This window comes from Malaya genurostris, chromosome 1 (genome assembly GCF_030247185.1).
Source record: "Malaya genurostris strain Urasoe2022 chromosome 1, Malgen_1.1, whole genome shotgun sequence".
Lineage (NCBI taxonomy): Eukaryota > Metazoa > Arthropoda > Insecta > Diptera > Culicidae > Malaya > Malaya genurostris.
In genome coordinates, this window is record NC_080570.1 from 65074318 (window position 1) to 65092634 (window position 18317).

Consider the following 18317-nt stretch of genomic DNA (forward strand, 5'->3'; position numbering starts at 1 on the left):
AAAATATCTTTTAAATAAAAAAAAACATAAACTGCAAATGCACCGATAAATCTAAGACGAAATTTAAGAATATGAGCTCAAATCTTCAAGTCAATTGGGCACTCTAAAAAAACTACACACTGCAAAGTTGAGTGTTTTTTAAAGAATTTGAAAATTTACCAACAAAAAAAAATATTTTTGAATTTCTCGCGGTTACTTTAAGCAAATTTATTGCTTTTAATCTGTAAAATCATGTTCTAACGTAAATGGGTTATTTTATTTTCATCAAAAAACTAAAATTTTGCAAAACCTCAAATGGTTTTAGCAGTAACTTCTTCAAAAAACCACTAATTAAATTTCCGTCAAATGTTGGTTTCCATAACTAATTTGAAACAGAAATATTGCGATAAAAACTTTGTTTTTTATTGATTTTTCAGGTATTAAAAAATATTAATTTTTTTTATCGGTTTATAATCATATTTGTATGCCAATTGATTTCCTGTAACATCTTCTTGGACACCATTTATTTTACAAGCAACACATTCTACACGAATATTTTGTAAGTAAATGTGAAACTTAGGGAGTCATTAACAGAAGAGAAAATAAACAAAGGGAATCGCTCATTGGTTTATATGACCTTATGAAATGTTCACGTCGATTTATGCTCTGTGCGCCATTTTCAGTTGAACAATCCTTTCAACGAAATGATTATTTCGGTGAAATAACTTTTGGTGAAATTACCCATTCGGCGAAACAGTTTTCGTCGAAACGTTCCTCAACAAAAATGGGTTTCAGCGTAGTGATCCGCTTCCCTCGCAGGTCTTTGATTTTCATCTCTCGCGTAATGCGATGAAACGCTTATTCAATGATTCCTTAACTATCCAGTAAAAAAAAGTTCACCATCTTCATTGGAAACTAATCAGATTCGTCGAAACTGACCTGTTCGTCCTCCCTCTCATTTTCTCCGTCTTCCACCTTTTTAACCTTTTTTTATATATATAAAAAATAGGTATAGAATTCGCTCAAACTTTAGAAAATTTTTCCGAGGCCCGGAGGGCCGAATGACATATACCAATCGATTCAGCTCGACGAACTGAGCAAATGTCCGTGTGTGTGTGTGTGTGTGTGTGTGTGTGTGTGTGTGTGTGTGTGTGTGTGTGTGTGTGTGTGTGTGTGTGTGTGTGTGTGTGTGTGTGTGTGTATGTGTGTTGTCAACTAAGAGGTCGAGATCTCAGAGATGGCTGGACTGATTTTGATCAAACTGGTTGCAAATGAAAGGTCTCCCCGTCACCCAGAACGCTATTGAATGGTTTTGAGATCGGATGTTTACTTTTTGAGTTATACGAAGTTTTATGTCAAAATTTTCAGTTTTTTGACAGTATCTGTCACAATTGACATTGAAAACAGAATATATTTTCAGACTTAGATTCCGAACGGTAATACCTATCCAACAAGCCATAGATTGTTAAATTCCGTCCATTTTCAACGGAGATATTGAAATTTTTGTGTAAGCGACTTTTTTCCCTATTCCAGCAGTACAACTTTTAAGCACTGTCTGGCAAAGAAATGCTTGGGAACAACATAAAACACGATTTTTTATACTGTTACATACAATTGTTTCTAAGTACCCGAAAGACATAGTTCAGCATTGCGGAACTACAGGATGATATATGAAACGAAATTAAAATAATGCAATTCATTTTTCTCGTAGATGGCTGAACCGATCTAAGATTCAAATGAAATCTAAGAATCATCTATGATTCAAATGAGAGGTCTTAAAATCCAATAAAATTTAGTCAGATCCGATTCCTGGCTTAGGAGATACAGGGTGATTAGTATAAAAATGTCCATTTCACATAAATTAATCAGGTTTATCGGGTTTGCTGATTTGGATAGTCGATTACGAAATAAATTTATTTCAGTTTAAACGGTATTCAGTTTTCGATTCGAGAGGTACCCAAAAATTTAATTCGCACTACAATTTCTCAAAGATGTCTACACACTCAGGTGAATTTAACTGATTTCGGCTACACCGATTTTAGAAGTTCGGTTCCAGTATCGAATCGTTTCTCAAAGCTCAATCATTTTTTTCAAAAAGGCCAAATCGAGCTTCAAAAACAAAAATTCAAATTAAAGGACTTATGGTCCAATCCAAAATTGGTGAATTTTATCCGATTCTGGAGTTACAGATGATGAGTTTTTAAAATGCATACCGCTATAGAAGATGTAAATTGTTTGGCATATTAATTTATGGCCATTCGAATTATTTTGGATTATGCTAGCTCCTGAATACCGGCTCTGGAAGTACCATAAATAATGACGAAAAACTTTAAAGTGGAACTTACTTCGACATCTCATGAAATATTCAATCGATTGTCGCACGTTAAGATTGAAATTCGATACGATTTGCAGTTTCGAAATTACAGGGTAATGAGTGATTAAAATCTCAATTTGCCGTTTAAAACGACGATAATTAAAATAATGTCATGAGAACTAAAATACCCAAGAATATCCATGCAAAAAACACATGCGGAGTGATAAAAAAAGGTATCATCTCACTGCTAGGTGGATTAATCACATTTTTTTTATCACTAATTAGATCTACATGCCGGTTCTAACCTCGTCGTTCGTCCACGCTCACTCACTGTTCCCTCAACTAACCTTCTCCTTCCATCTTTATATCCAGTTTTCTCTTCTATCTCGCCTTTCAAGGAAGCTGCTCTGTAATGCTGTAATATTGTGTCATCAACTAGTTATAGGGCTAGTGGTTTAGCTTTAACTGTTAGTTTTAAACGTAAATGTATCTGTTGGATCATAGTAATCTGTAGATAAAAAAGATGAGGAGGTTTTATGCCTGCTGTAGAGTGAGATTGCTATATTTCATCTCCATCGGGCTTTTTCCTGCTCCCCAAATAAACAAATAATTCACAATAATTCCCTTTCCGAACAAAAGTTCAATTCGGTTTTGTTGATAAATTCGCATGAAATCTTGTGATTTGGCAAGGTATTTGCATCATGCGGACTAAAACCTAGAATTTTGACTATGGATTCTCAAATTTACAAGCAGGATCACCCGATAAAGTGTAATTTTCCATACATCGCGTACGACCAAAAGGTTAAAACCGGGGACATTAGAAGCTTTCAATGGACCTGTAGTGTGTTGGTCTCAGGTTAGTACAGAGGAGTACTACAGTAGTTTCGAGACAACGGGGTGGATTTTTTCGAAAAGGACATCAATCCAAACAAATTCCCTTCATTTCACCCCATGTTGAAATGTTGCGCAATTGTCAAACAGAAGCTGATGAAATAAGCTAAGAAGTCGACTCTGGGTGCGACATAGATGAAAAGATGGATATCAAAATTTTCATTCCATCCTTTCGGTGAATACCATTGAAAAGAGATAGTCGTTTTCAATTAAAGTGATTAAGGTTCTTTAAATAAATATGGCCTTAGATTATTTTTTAAGTTTCGTCTTCGACTCGTCAGTGCTAGGCAATTCAAATCGTAATGCTAGTGCTCCATAACAATCCAATTTGAACCGCTAGACAGCCGTAAAGTTTAACTCTACTTGAGTGCCTTTGATTCTGACGTCCAAAACGCAAAAAACAACTACTTTGCACAGACGAGTCGGTACCAAAGCGTGAGAAAGAAATTCGAATTTGTTATTTGTGTCGCAAATCGGGTAATCGTGAACAAACACCTAAATAATAATCATGTGTTTTGAAAGGTTTTAAATCGTAGCTTGAGATAATTACGAACTGCGTTGTTCCAGAAACGCGCGTAAAATCCTAATTTACTGTATAGTGCTTACATTTCTATTCAATTCAAGACCGACAATCCATTGAGTTTTGGCATCACTGAGCATGAGTCGAGTATAAATTAACCTTCTCTTGTAGTGACGCTCACTCTCTCTCTCTCTCTTCCTCTCTCTTGCTTTGTCTCACTTGGTTTTCATTGTTCAATGCGCTGCCAACATTGCGAGGGGCACCCTACGCTAAACGATGACACTAAGCGAGGACCAACCGGCAGTTGAAACCTGAATACTCCTCAGCCGCAGTAAAGCTAGTCGGAAAGCAGTCATGTTCCGGTTTAATATGAATATATGTTACAAATGTCGACACGTTCCGGCACATTCCCTAAACCTAAACCCTCTGGAAAACATTCGCATGCATACACATACATACACACAACGCACTTGTACTCACTCAGACGACACCAGGTTGGTTGGTTGGTTGGAGGACGAGGACGCTTGGAATATGCCGGCAAAAGCCGGTTTTTGCTGAATTACGAGGTGCTGGTAGACACAAACCTGCTCGGATAATAAAAGGGAGTTGGTTTTGATCGAGGGGTGGTGCGGCAGCATCAGCCTCAGTACGCGTGGTTTCACCGGTTTCAACAGTGCTGTGTGTTATTTCCACTGTCATTGTTGTTACTGCTGCTGGTGATATTGTTAGCGGCGCTACTCCTTCCGACGGCTGCTCCTGCTGCTGCTGGTGGTGGTGGTGATGGCAGTGGTGCTGGTGGTTGAAAAAATCGATAAATTTTCACCCCTTTTATCTCGTCCTGCTTTCATGCGGTAGGATACGTTGGGTTGTGAGATCTTCTCGCAAATATTGAAACGACTTTTAAAGTCCTCTGCGGTTCACAGCAAAAAGAAGTTCGATGTTTGTATGTTGCGGTTATTCTTGAAACGTTTGGCGTAGTGCAGGTGTTCATTTGAGTTTTAATTATTTTTAGTCCTTTTCATAATCAAAAACTAATTTATGCCATTTTCTATTTTTCCTTCCAGAACCCGCCACAATGAAGACTACGGTTAGGCGAAAATAACCTTCCCCAATAACTCGTAGTCAGAGGACAAAACTAGAGCTAAAAGTTCACGCAAAATTGTCACCCATTCATTGCAATTTTTTAGACGCGTTCTCACACATATACACATACACACGTGATGCTGCCAAAGGCACATCGCTGATCCAGGAGGGGCAACTAGCTGATGATGACCCACTGAAACCAACAGTCGTTCAGCGTGAATTGAAGAAAAAATCTGCAAAGCAACTTTTGTTTTTTTCCTTGTACAGTGAATTCGAGTTGGCGAAGAAGCGAAAAACCATAACCATACACAACCCGTCTGTGAATACAACAAATTAATCTGTTAGGAAAAGAGTTACTAATATTTAGTCGTTCATATATATGCACATATATTTCCTACTATAAGTCAGTGCTTGTGCTGTGTTTAGATTAAGAGTAAATCCTATCCATACAGTGGTGAAATTTTAGAAGCAGTTTCCCCGCGATTTGGAATTTTCAGTGGCACAGAAAAATTAAAAAAAATACACCGTCCGCTGGTGAATGTGGTGCGAAGTACATCAGTGTTGAGAATTCAGTGCAACAGAAGAAAAGGAGTGGGTGAGGTGCGTGAAGAAAACGGTCCGCCAAGATACTCGCAGTGATCATTCGATAGGAATAAAAGCTCTCCCCCTCCCGCCAAAATACGTCAACAATGTTGCCGAAACGATCCCGTTTGGGCGATGTGCGTGGTCCCATCTCGAACGGGCCGATGCAGTCACGGCCGCTGGTCGCACTGCTGGACGGTCGGGATTGTTCGATCGAGATGCCGATTCTGAAGGACGTCGCCACAGTCGCGTTTTGCGACGCGCAAAGTACATCGGAGATTCACGAAAAAGTAAGTATGATGCTTTTTTTTTTTTTTATTCAATAATATAATATAATATTAAGGCACACTGCTTAAGCTCTAAGATGCCAAGGGTATTGTATGATGCTTATCAGGAATCAGAACTCATTGGCTCAAGTGGAGTTATTTGGAGATTTGTGCCTTGCCGTGGTTTCTCATCAATTTCCTGATGGGAAGGGAAGGATAAAAGTAACATGGTAGGGAATTGTGAAGTGGGAAAACAGCACAAAACAAAGAAACAAATCGTTCTGCATCCCCGAAAGGATGCTGAACGATCTGTAAGTGCAGGGTGGCAAGTGACCGGGAAAATCGGGAATTTTAGTGCAAATCCGGGAAAAAATTACTAGCCCTAATCGTAGTAAATCACGATTTTCTCAATTAAACAAATGGAAAGTTGAAGGTAATACTTAATTTTGTATTTAAGTGAGAAGTTTAATAAAAGTTTTGAAACATCGTATTGTCCCACACAGGTTCTAAGGTACACAATCCATCGGAGATGGGGCCAACATCCCATGTTCCGTTCAACAATCCCAAAAACAACGGATGCTTTTGCTGGATTTCTATTAAATTTCAGAATAAGGTTGCATAATATGATTGCAAAAGAAATATCAGGCATGTTCAACAAAATAATGAAAAATTCTTAGGAGCCTTCATGTTTTTAGTGGGCTAATGATTGTCCTAATTTCATCATAATTTGTCTCAGTAATGTCATCTTGAGACAATACTTGTGTTGTAATCTTGGTATTGATTTCATTGGATTCACAAAATTCAAAAAGCTGGTTTCTGAGAGTTTGTGAAAACCCTTAGAAATGTTTAAAAGATGGTTTGATTTATTCAGTGAATGTTTAATTTATCTTAAACATCATTACCTATGGATTTCACAGTAGGATTCACAAGAATGCGGGTGTTGATGTCGGCGAAGAATCAAACTTAGATCATCTCAGTCACTAGAGGTAAAAAAAGCAAAGTCCTGGCATTACATTCCTTTTGTGGAATTTGGCCTTTCTGTTTTAACAGACTTCGCAGCCGATTCTTAGTGTACAGAATCATTGCATGGCTAGTACTATGGATCCTACTGACACTAAGAATCCTTCCAGGCAGAGGTATAAATTGTTGTTGTTTTCCCAGAGAGATAAGAGTCCATTTTAAGAATTTTAGAAGGATTTTGTTCTATTTCGCCAAAATTCAATTTTGAAAGAATATCGTATGTGATGTTAGATAGAATCTGGAGGAGAATTGTTTTTTGTTCATTTAAAACCTTAGGTATACTTTTTTTTGGACTATGCTAGGCTAATATAGTATTGGAAGACACTTCTTTATTTAAGAATGACAGTTCTCTATATAGAAAAGAAAAAAATTCGAATTCTCAGAGGATGTATACAAGGTAGTTGCGTTTTTCGGAATGTTTGCTGGTTTGAGGAATCTGATAGAAGTTACATACATTCGTGACCTTTGATAACGTATAAAAAGAGAATGATTGTTGGTAGAAATTAGTTATTTGGCTTTCAAATGAATGCCACCTAGAAAACACTAACAATAATCGAATTTGGGGGTAAAAGCTGCACTTACGAGAAGTATTGAAGAGAGCATGAAGTCTGAATAAAATGTGTTGATTTTTACACAAAATTGCGAAAATGTTAATTGTATATTGCTTCGTGAAATGCAAGATTTATCACTTTTATCATATCCGCTGGCCAGCTATGTTTCTTGTTTTAATTCTACTGTTACCTCGAATTAATTGGAAATAGTCAAAAAGATGAGTTTTTATCTAGTTTTTAGCTAATACATACGAATAACATTAGTAGCAAAGTAACAGACGAAATAAAGATGGAATACATTGAGCTGGGTGGTACTGTTGGTTCTAAAGATGAATGTTTGAACAAATTGTGGATGAGGTCTTTATACGTCGTTCTAAGGATTATTTAAATCTTAAATCTTCTATTAAGCAAATCCTCATACTTAAACAAAAACGTTTTGAAAGTCTTGTGGCTCAGCGTTTCGTTGATAATGCTATATCGAATGTTGGGAGCGTAATTAACAAAACAGCACTCAAAATCATATAATCGATACAAGGAGGCTGTCGAACCGAAGAAACAGTTTCTAATCAAGATTAGAGCTTATATTTTCACTCTGCAGATCTCCAACTGTTCACCCTTTTTACAACCGGAAGTCGGATCCGGATGAAATTCGCATGGGACCACAAGAAAATCGGTTCAGCCATCTCTTAGACTCTGGGTCTTGGTTCCAAAATCGGTTTTCGCAGTAATTGCATAACTTATCTATATGAGAAAGCCAAGAACGACTCCTTCCTATTTTTATGTGCACTTGGTATAATGAATATTTTCTGTTTCTAAATCGAGATACCCAAAAAATACTTTATTTCTCAACTCTCGATGTTCTTTTGGATATGGGATTTCTAGAAATATTCAAAACAATACTGAACTTAGGCGATTTGAGCCTGTTCTAAAAACCGGGAGTTTTTTGTCTCGCGCACCGGGAAAATCATGAGAAAGTCGGGAATTTCGTTTCACTGGAAAAAACCGGGAAAAAGTCGGGAATTTTAGTGCAAATCCGGGGAAAAAATTACTAGCCCTATTGGTAGTAAATCATGATTTCCTGATTAAAGAAATGAAAAGCTGGAGGCAATACTCCATTTTGTGTTTAAGAAGAACGAAAGAACGGTTCAACAGAACTAATTCTTTCGGTAGAACTATCAAGTTTTGAGCAATTCTTTGTAATGAACGGTTTTGCCCATCTGTAGAATACACTCCTAGTTTGAATCCTAAGAGTTTTAAGAACTATAGATTTTCCAGATAGCTTAAATAAGACTTATTATTTAGTAGTAGTTTTACAAAGGACTGAATAGTTCGGAAAATCGATTCAGTTATCTCTCAAAAAATTGATCCCACGTTACATAGATACATACACAATTTCAGATCTTGACAAACTGATTCGAATGGTATATGACACTCAGTCCTCCGAGCCTTGGTTCCAAAATCGAGTTTCAAAGTGATTGCATAACTTATCTATATGAGAAAGCCAAGAAAGACTTCTTGTCATTGTTATGAGCACTTGGCATAATGAATATTATCTATTTCTAAATCGAGATACTCTAAAAATACTTTATTTCTCAACTCTCGATGTTCTTTTGGATATGGGATTTCTAGAAATATTCAAAAAAAATACTGAACATAGGCGATTTGAGCCTGTTAAAAAAACCGGGATATTTTGTCTCGCGCACCGGGAAATTGAAATCGGCAATTCACTTGCCACCCTGTTGAAGGTATGCCATGACAACGGGCTGCTTCCAGAATTGAATTGAAAGACACGTTATCACAGGCACCTTCAATATCTAGGAAAACTCACAAGCAAGATTGCTTTTGTGAGAAAGCTTTTTCAATGTTGTACACAACGCTGGTAAGCATGTTGCATTCCATGTAGCCCAAACTAGCATTCCTGATTTAGTGATATACTATGTGTTCCACTGTTTTAAAAAGAAATGAGCTAAGACTGATATGCCTGAAACTCTCCGCTTCCTCATAAGTGTCGCGACCGCCTTTGGGAATAAATTTGACAGTTATTTCCTGCCAAGCTCTTGGAATATATCCTGTCGCAAGACTAAAAGTAAGTATTTTCTTCAAAACATGTTTGAAATGTTCATACCCTTTCTGCAGTAAAACTGGGAAAACTCCTTCCTTTTCAGGGGAATTGTACGGGGCAAAACTCTCAACTGCCCATTTGACCGATTAAATCGTCACAATTCTTCGAGCAAGGGCCCAAGAATCGTAACTACCCGAAAAAGTCTTAGGAACAGCTGTCGGTGATAGCTCGATCTCGATTTCTTCGAGTTTCGCCTTCGGCTCGTCAGTGCTTAAAGCAGTTCTAACTGAACTGCCATCTCGCGCCTAGCAGTTCAATTTAAACCGCTAAGCAGACACAAAATTTGCACTATTTATGCAACCGCTAAATAATATAGCACAGGTACTATATTATTTCTGACGTCTCAGGCGTAAACGAGTGGCGGCTTATTACTGGCCGTCGCAGAATGCACCTTTAACCTGGGTTGGCGGTTCAATGCATGCGGCGCTGGTCTTACAAGCCAGTTGTCCATATGTTCGAGCCCAGACCTGGGAGGAATCATAGTGTCAGTAAGATCGTAGTACTAGCCATGCAATGATTCTGTACGCCAAGAATCGGCTGCGAAGTCTGTTGAAACAGAAAGGCCAAATTTCACAAAAGGAATGTAATGCCAAGACTTGGCTTTAAATGAATAGTGCAAATTTTGCGTCTACTTAGCGGTTTAAATTGAACTGCTAGGTGCGAGATGGCAGTTCAGTTTGAACTGCTGTAAGCACTGACGAGCCGAAGGCGAAACGTGAAAAAATCGAAACAAAATATGTGCTTTTTGCACAAACCAACAAAACCCTTAAATGTTTATTTAATCTACTAGCCTCGTTGAGACTAGAGATATTTGTGCAAAGGCTTTTCAAACCACTTCACTCAGATGATGGAAGAGCATTTTTGTAAGCCCTTCGAGCCGATACGAATGCCTCCGACCCATCTCTGCGTCGTTGGTTCCTTCAGAGCTTCTCGTAGTTTCCTTCTACCGTTTTCGTTTATTGATCAGAGCAGCCCGAGAGCTGACCCAGAGTCGCCCAAACAACTTTTGATGTATTTGTTTTAGCAACCTGTGGTCGCTCTAGATCGAACTCCAACCGCGTAGTTTCGCTCTGAAAATTTTCTCTGGTCGCATCACGCATCCATGCGAGTTTGTTTATTTTTCCCTTTTTTATATGAGTTGTTGTTTAGGGCGCGTACCACGTGTTCGTTTTACTCGGAATCAGAGTCGCCCGCGAGTAGGTTAAAAAACGAAGACGGTATTAGTCTAGCAAGCTCAGCATTCCACCAAGGAGTTCCTCTAGTAGCACGCACAATCCGAAGTGGACAAGTGCCTCTTCATTTGCTGCAACTATGAGTGAGTTTGTCTCGTCGACAACATTTTTCAAATCAATTGGGGTTTCAATTGTTGGTTGGTACTCCATGTGAATGGCACGGAAAATAAAAAAAATATTGACGTTGTTCGTTATTTATTGAAGTTTCAACCATTTCCAACCTCGTCAGTTAAGCTCCGGATATTTTACAAACTTTAGAGAAGAATGTTCTGAATTTTAGAAAACAAAACGAATCAAATCTGTGAATGTCGAGTGGAATATTTTTGTGTATTTCTGATTGTATAGATCGCTTATTTTTCAATATCATAATTAGAGCTGTGCGCCGCCGCGCCACGCCGCCGCCGCCGCCGATAATTTCGACACGCCGCCAATTTAAGAAAAAGATGATCAGCGCGCCGGTTATCACATTTTAATCCTGCCGCCGATAATATTACATCAGCCGAAAAAATGATTTTATCAATGTGGAAAATTGTTTACAGTTTTCATGAAAATTCATTGAAAATTACAGTACAGTTACTTTCCTCCTACTTATACTGAAAATCAGTACTACCGATGTCAACCGAAGCCAATGTCATTTGATTCAAAGCCTATTTTCTGTCTTTATTTAAAAGGTTTTGAGCCTTGTTTTGAGCTATTGGCACATTATCGGTCGCGACATCTGAAAATGAAAAATGGAACCAAGAAAAGGAGGGTTCTTCCGAAAAAAATAAACAATGTTTTTTCCGATTAACATTTTTTTTAGAAACCAGTGTAGTGTTGATTTCTCAGGTACTAGAATGTTTAGTGATCGAGTACCATTTATTTTGGATACTTTATTTGTTATTTCCGGGCATTTGAAAAATGGTATTGAACAAAATTTCATGATCCATTCTAAATAAACGTTAGTTTTCGCACAATAGATTAAGATCAACGTTACCAAATCAAAGTAAAAACATTTTCTTCTACTTCTACTATGACTTTCCAAATGAATTTACCCGTTTTTATAAGAAATCGTTACAAATGTGAAGTAATTAAAATTTGAATTTGTTAATTTGATATTATTTTTGATATCTGAATGAATTTGAGCGCCAAATCGATTTTATGTTAATTACATAGGTACGAAAAAGATATACTTATTTTTTGAGTTGATAAAACGATTTTTATACATGATAATTATAAACTATGTAAAAAGCGAATTGAAAAATAGTTCCGAATAAAACTTCATATTTCTTGCTCATAATAAAAAAACCCTTTGTATATTAATGAAATATTTATTTAAACAATAGTCAACCATCTCCAAATATCGCACTTATATTCATCTCAAGTTCTCCTCTAATTCGATGCATTCGAAAACATTTACCATCTCCATTCACTACGTTGGCTTTAATGGATCACATAAACATTAGGATCGTTGATTGTAGGTCGACAAAACAATAAGATATTAGAGAAATTGTCCTGTGTGAATCAATATTAAAATTTTTAATATGTTTATAATTGATTACGCCGAATCGCGCCGCCTCCGCCGCCGATGTTTTCAGGAAATAGCGTCACGCCGATTCGCCGCCGCCGCTGGTCAAAAAGACGTTTCAGCCGCCGATGTTGACAATTTTGATCGGCGCACAGCTCTAATCATAATAATTAGATCTATAAAATGATTGTAACTGGTACTGTATTCACCAACAATTAATATTACCTCTTTCCCACCCGACAGGTATTAAACGAAGCAGTTGGAGCACTGATGTGGCACACAATCATCCTCACGAAAGAAGATCTGGAAAAGTTCAAAGCGCTGCGGATAATTGTTCGCATTGGCAGTGGTGTGGATAACATCGACGTGAAGGCAGCCGGCGAACTCGGGATCGCAGTGTGCAACGTGCCCGGTTACGGAGTCGAGGAGGTCGCCGATACCACTATGTGTCTGATTTTGAACCTGTACCGGCGAACGTACTGGCTTGCGAACATGGTACGGGAGGGCAAAAAGTTCACAGGACCCGAACAGGTGCGAGACGCGGCACAGGTAAGTAGCATTATCATCTTCGTTGGGGGGAACTATCAGTTCAGGTTGAGTAACGTTTTTCTATTTTCGTTTTTAGGGTTGCGCAAGAATACGGGGAGACACCTTGGGCCTGGTTGGACTGGGCAGAATAGGCAGCGCCGTGGCACTGCGAGCGAAGGTGTTCGGTTTCAATGTGAGCTTCTACGACCCGTACTTGCCCGATGGTATCGAGAAATCTCTTGGTTTGAACCGAGTCTACACCCTGCAAGAGCTGTTATTCCACTCGGACTGTGTATCGCTACACTGTACATTAAATGAACATAATCATCACTTAATTAACGAGTTCACGATTAAACAGGTGAGGTCTATTGATTAATATATATGGAGATTCTTGAAAAGAGTGTATGTGAGTGAATTATGTGTGTCTACCAGAAAGGAAGTTCGTTTATGAGCAAACCCTACAACAAATGTTGTCTAATCTGCTGTTTTCTAGTGTCAGAGTGTAAAGATCGGAATAAAGATTCAGAGGGTTTTTCTCCTTTCATTTCTTGATTCTACGTACCAAAATCCACCTTGAGATTTTTACCTTTTCCGAGACTATTACTAAATATTTCTTCGTGGGGAATGTCTGTTGCGTATCACGCACTCTTTTTTGTATTATTCATTTTACCCCGGCCTTAACTCACGCGCTCTTCATCGTGGTCTTTGGCTTCTAAACTTGCATATGGGCAGACCGATTGAATAAGTGAGGTCTGTCCAATTATTATGTGAGGCTTCAGGTCAACGGCTCTACATTTTGTATTAATCGGTCTAATCATCACCGATGGATCGAGCCTACTCTGGCAAGGAATTTCGTATTAGAAATTGGAATCGGGTGTTGTGGTCGACCTTGCCATTTGCGGTAGTCATCAATTCACAACATTCCCATTAATTATATATATATATATATATATATATATTTTCATATTTTTGCAAAATTGGGTTGCACAAGCTCCTATCCTAAGCTCACTGCTTGGCTGAATGCACGCTACTCATCAAAACTTGTGATTGTGAGACCTCCCTGTTTTCCGAGACATGACCTTTATAATCGCCCAGAATTGTTTTATTGGGTGAAGTTCAAATAATTTTTGTGAATTTGCCTCCTTCGGCACAAAAACAACATCGTTTGATTCGTACCACTCCATCATCGGTTTCACGTAATAGACCAGACCGGCCAAAATAGTGTGACCTTCGTGGGATAGGAGAAAGTGCATGAATTCTTAATATATTTGGTCACTTTGATGTCGCCAGTGGTGTACGGCTTGCTGTTTTTATTCGCACCGAAAGATCACCTTCCCCACCAAGTACTTATTGATTGATTTGTCGATCCTCCGGGGATCCGCTTGACATCCGCACTAATGTACGTCTCGTTGTCCATCACGATGCGATTATGTTGCACCTACTGCACACGGTACCGCTCCCTAGTGCTAGATTTGGCTAATGTATTTTTTTATCGGCTCGGTTAGGCCCCTTAGGGTTAGGTTAACATGAAGAAAAGAAGTTTGGCTTGCCTCATTGTCTCACCGCATGGTCAGGGGCTGGGGTCCACTAGGAGATTGATAGTACCTATTAGCTCTCTCCGGACAGTACCAGCCTAGATGCCGTGTGGAATCCGGCGGAAAAACCAAGAATAGATCCACTGGGTTCCTGCTTCCATGTCGTAAAAGGCGACAATTGCAGGAGTTTCTTTTTCCTTTCAGTTATCAGATATTTTCAATGTTTCACTTCTGATTACTCTATTTTACTAAATTATCTTTTCATTCAACCTGTCAATTTCCGTCTAACTTCGAAAAAAAGTTTTATTTGGAATGTTTTCTTCTTCCATGTTATTGATTGTCTGTCAGAATTATAAATTGAATGATAAAAAAATAAATAATCTAAATCTATTGCGCAAATCCGTTGATATTACAAAGTTAATAACAGAGATAACATATATCGATATATTGAACACGTAGTAAAAGAATACTTGATATTAATATTTCAAACAATAAATCAAAATTTTTTTCGGTAGCCTTCTGCCCAGATCAACCAATATAAACAATTAATAATTTTAATAAGTAATTAAAATAATAAAGTGGAAATAATAAAAAATAATAAATAATGATTTTATAACAACTGTTTAGAATATGTCAATGCAATGAATCAACTATTTTGTCTAAATCCTATTCATTCGTTTATTTTGTAACACGTAATTTCATTTACAAAAAATAGGGCAGTTTTTATTCTTTACGCGATAGTTTTTTGCAAATTTTTTTTCAGTTTCCTCGAATAAGAGCTGTGAATCAAGACTTTCCGGGACTTCAATCCGAGCATCTTGAAACCCGAACATACTGAGTCGCGCGCGAATAATACCAATACTGAAATTTTTACTAAAAAATATCCTTCTCCCGTGACACTTGTGGAGTGCGCAATAGTATATACGGCCTCTAGTAACAACAGGTGTTGTTCCCATTCCTTAGACGATCTACGTTAGGGCCTGGCCGGCGCCGGTACTGATCAATGAATTCTGGGATTTCCAGAAGATGTACATTGAAGGATGATTTACCAGTCCCAGGTCGGATCATCTAGAAACTCCCTGTACAATTTCAGCTAATCCCGATCAGTAACGGAGTAGCAACCAGAGGTGGTCGCTCAAGCTCATTGTCTCACCGCATGGTCATCTGGGTCTCCTTGAACAATTTTACCACATGGGGCACGGCCTAATTGTTGGTTCCAAATGTTTCGTGATCGATCGGAGAGAATGGCTGGATTTTTCACTACCGCGCCCATATTTTTATTTTGTTGAAGCACTTCTACCTTGAAGTCATCCCGATAACTAATTAAAACGATAGTGTCGTTTTTTGTCATATGCGAAAATATTTTAAAGAATATCTGCTTTGTTCGAAAAAATGTAAAGCAATTTTTTCTCACACAGACTATATTCACTGCGTCTGTGGTGAGCATCTCTACCTGATTCAACATTTCACCGGTTATCGACAGTGCTACGTAGTCCGTATCCTATGATATGCGGCATCGAGAAGTTAGTGGAAGTAGCTTACCAGAATTCTACACAGATATCCTGGCATCTTCTAAACTATGTAGTGCGTCAACGATTGCTTCCATAATTACACTGTTTAAAGCATTTTCCACATTTCCGTAAACTTAAGTGAATATGAGGCTGAATCGATCTGCTCTTCTTTGCTAGCGTCAAACCGTAATCTGTCTATCTGCAGCAACCAAAATATATTCCAAAATTTCGAGAATGTTTCATTTATTTTTGTTTTGAAAGAAGAAAGCTTCGTTTCAATATATTTACGGGAACAATAGATGATGAACTTGTTTTTTGTTCGATTCTGAGGCCCTTGCAAAACAGCGTTTCCGCGGAATACGAGCAGTTATTTTGATTAAATGATCGGCTGAGATAATCGCATCTTTTTGTAGTATATTTAGAATGCGATGACTTTTTTTTGTTTTGATTATAGAGGTTTTAACATTGTGGTCATTCACCTCTTCGGGTTAGAAAAGTTTTCTGACCCTATGTGCGGGGTTGGGAATCGAATCCAGATGGGCAGCGTGAAAAATGCGATGACTTATCTCACAGACCTTTATTGTATCAAATCGCTCGGCATCGTATTGTTATGACTAGCCATCCAGAGTGTCCCAAATACTTAGACGTAATATATCCATCTATAAATCGTTGCTATGATTAGCGCAGGTATGATTCCCAATTTAAGCAAAGCTTCGTATTTTCCGGTTTACAAGAGAAATCTTTAGAAGAATAAAGAATAAATAAAATAAAATGTCAATTGTATGGGTGCGCAGCCCTGCTATTTTGGCGCGCACGAATTTGACATTTTTCTCCCCTACTTCTATGTATGAGATTCGATGCGGATTCATTTGAGGGCGACATGCTCGCAAAAAAGGATGTTGCCAATGATTTGCTCGGGAAATGTGAGAGCTGGATATCTTGTTAATATGATGTCTTTGGTTTAATGCTAACGTCCTCTGACGGATGCAATCATATGGAGTTCCGCTGGTGGGCAATCTCAGTGCAATCATGTTCTTGCTGTACTTCAACGAACGATCCTTCACAAATTACCGCAGCTGAAAATGTGGCCTTCCTTCTACGCCAGCTGGCGATTTTTGGTGACTGATGAAAAATCAATCAAATGATTTTGAGTCCAGATGGATGTTCAACCATTACGATCTCAAAGAAAAAAGTGCCTTCAAAATACTATTTTAAGGATTAGCAGATCCACGTCTTGGTGTCTTTTTCGGTAAATACTTAACATACAAATAGCACACCAACTGCACTTTTGTTCAACTTTCGCGATACTTGCTTTTAATTCCCATACTGTTCATCAATCTGTTTAACTTTGGAACCCTCTTTACTTCAATAGAATTATAGAATCCGGTCAACACAACGTAAATTGGTTCGATTCTATCTTCGCTTAGTATCTTGGATCTATTTCTATCAACAACCGAGTTTCAAAAATGAACGATCGCCTATAGAAATATCGAATGCAAAATTAGAAAGATTCGAATTTACTGGCTCTGTTCTTGATTGGATATACTCATACTTGATCAGCCTGTAATGCACGACATTACCATTATGTCGGTTGTACGACTTTCTCCCGAAAACCATTTCCCATAAAATAAAGCAACGAAGTATTTTCCCCAGAATGTACCGTTCTCCAGAAAACCATATTCACGAAGGTACTAATTAGTAGAAAGACATACAACAGAATGTACCATTCCCCAGAATGCCATCTCCCAGAAGAAGCAAATACCTAGAAACTGTTTCTCCAAAATGGAAAATAATACCGAAACAACATAGGAACAAATATTTTACCAGAAAAGCATCTACTAGAATCAGACGCGTATACATGGTGGGGTTTTATGGGTTCAAACCCAAACTTAGCTTCTTTAAATTAGGTATCTGTTTTCGTATATAGTAGTGTTGTACTTCATTATAATTGAAGCAATCTTCGTATTCCAAAAAATGGGTCTTTATTCATCCAATTCAAAGTACAAAGTGAAAATTATATGTTACTGTTTCTACCTTGTCAAGGGAAGGAAGGTGCAAAACTTTGAAAGAAAGGTCAAGTTATTTGCACTTTTACATAAAAAGTACTCTATTGTTCATGGAACTCACTGTTGAAAAATCTTCCATGGGGAAGAAGGGTAAAATTTAATTAAAATTTTTCAACAACAGTTTTAGATCAGTTTTAGATCATCAGTAAAGCAGGGGCTGGGGTCCACTAGGAGATTAATAGTACCTATTAGCTCTCTCCGGACAGTACCAGTCTAGATGCCGTGTGGAATCCGGCGGAAAAAATGAACCAACAATAGATCCACTGGGTTCCTGCTTCCATGTCGTAAAAGGCGACAATTGCAGGAGTTTCTTTTTCCTTTCAGTTATCAGATATTTTCAATGTTTCTCTTCTGATTACTCTATTTTACTAAATTATCTCTTCATTCAACCTGTCAATTTCCGTCTAACTTCGAAAAAAAAAGTTTTTTTTAATGTTTTCTTCTTCCATGCTATTGATTGTCTGTCAAGATTATAAATTGAATGATAAATAAATAAATAATCTAGAACTATTGCGCAAATCCGTTGATATTACAAAGGTAATAACAGAGATAACATATATCGATTTATTGAACACGTAGTATAAAACACTTGATATGATTATTTCAAACA

At 37.9% G+C, this 18317-nt stretch overlaps 1 protein-coding gene across 12 annotated transcripts in view; it reads left to right on the plus strand.

The window, feature by feature from the left end:
• The window catches only part of LOC131440312 (C-terminal-binding protein), a 193603-nt gene that overhangs the window by 157116 nt on the left and 18170 nt on the right, over positions 1–18317 (plus strand). For 11 of the 12 annotated variants that reach the window (XM_058611472.1, XM_058611473.1, XM_058611474.1 and 8 more), the window contains 3 exons: positions 4769–5659; positions 12311–12616; positions 12693–12953. In XM_058611472.1, coding sequence (XP_058467455.1) covers positions 5477–5659; positions 12311–12616; positions 12693–12953 — 750 coding nt within the window. In that variant the 5' untranslated portion in view covers positions 4769–5476. Of the gene's footprint in view, positions 1–4504; positions 4688–4768; positions 5660–12310; positions 12617–12692; positions 12954–18317 lie in introns of those variants that run through there. The other variant, XM_058611478.1, reaches the window with a different exon arrangement.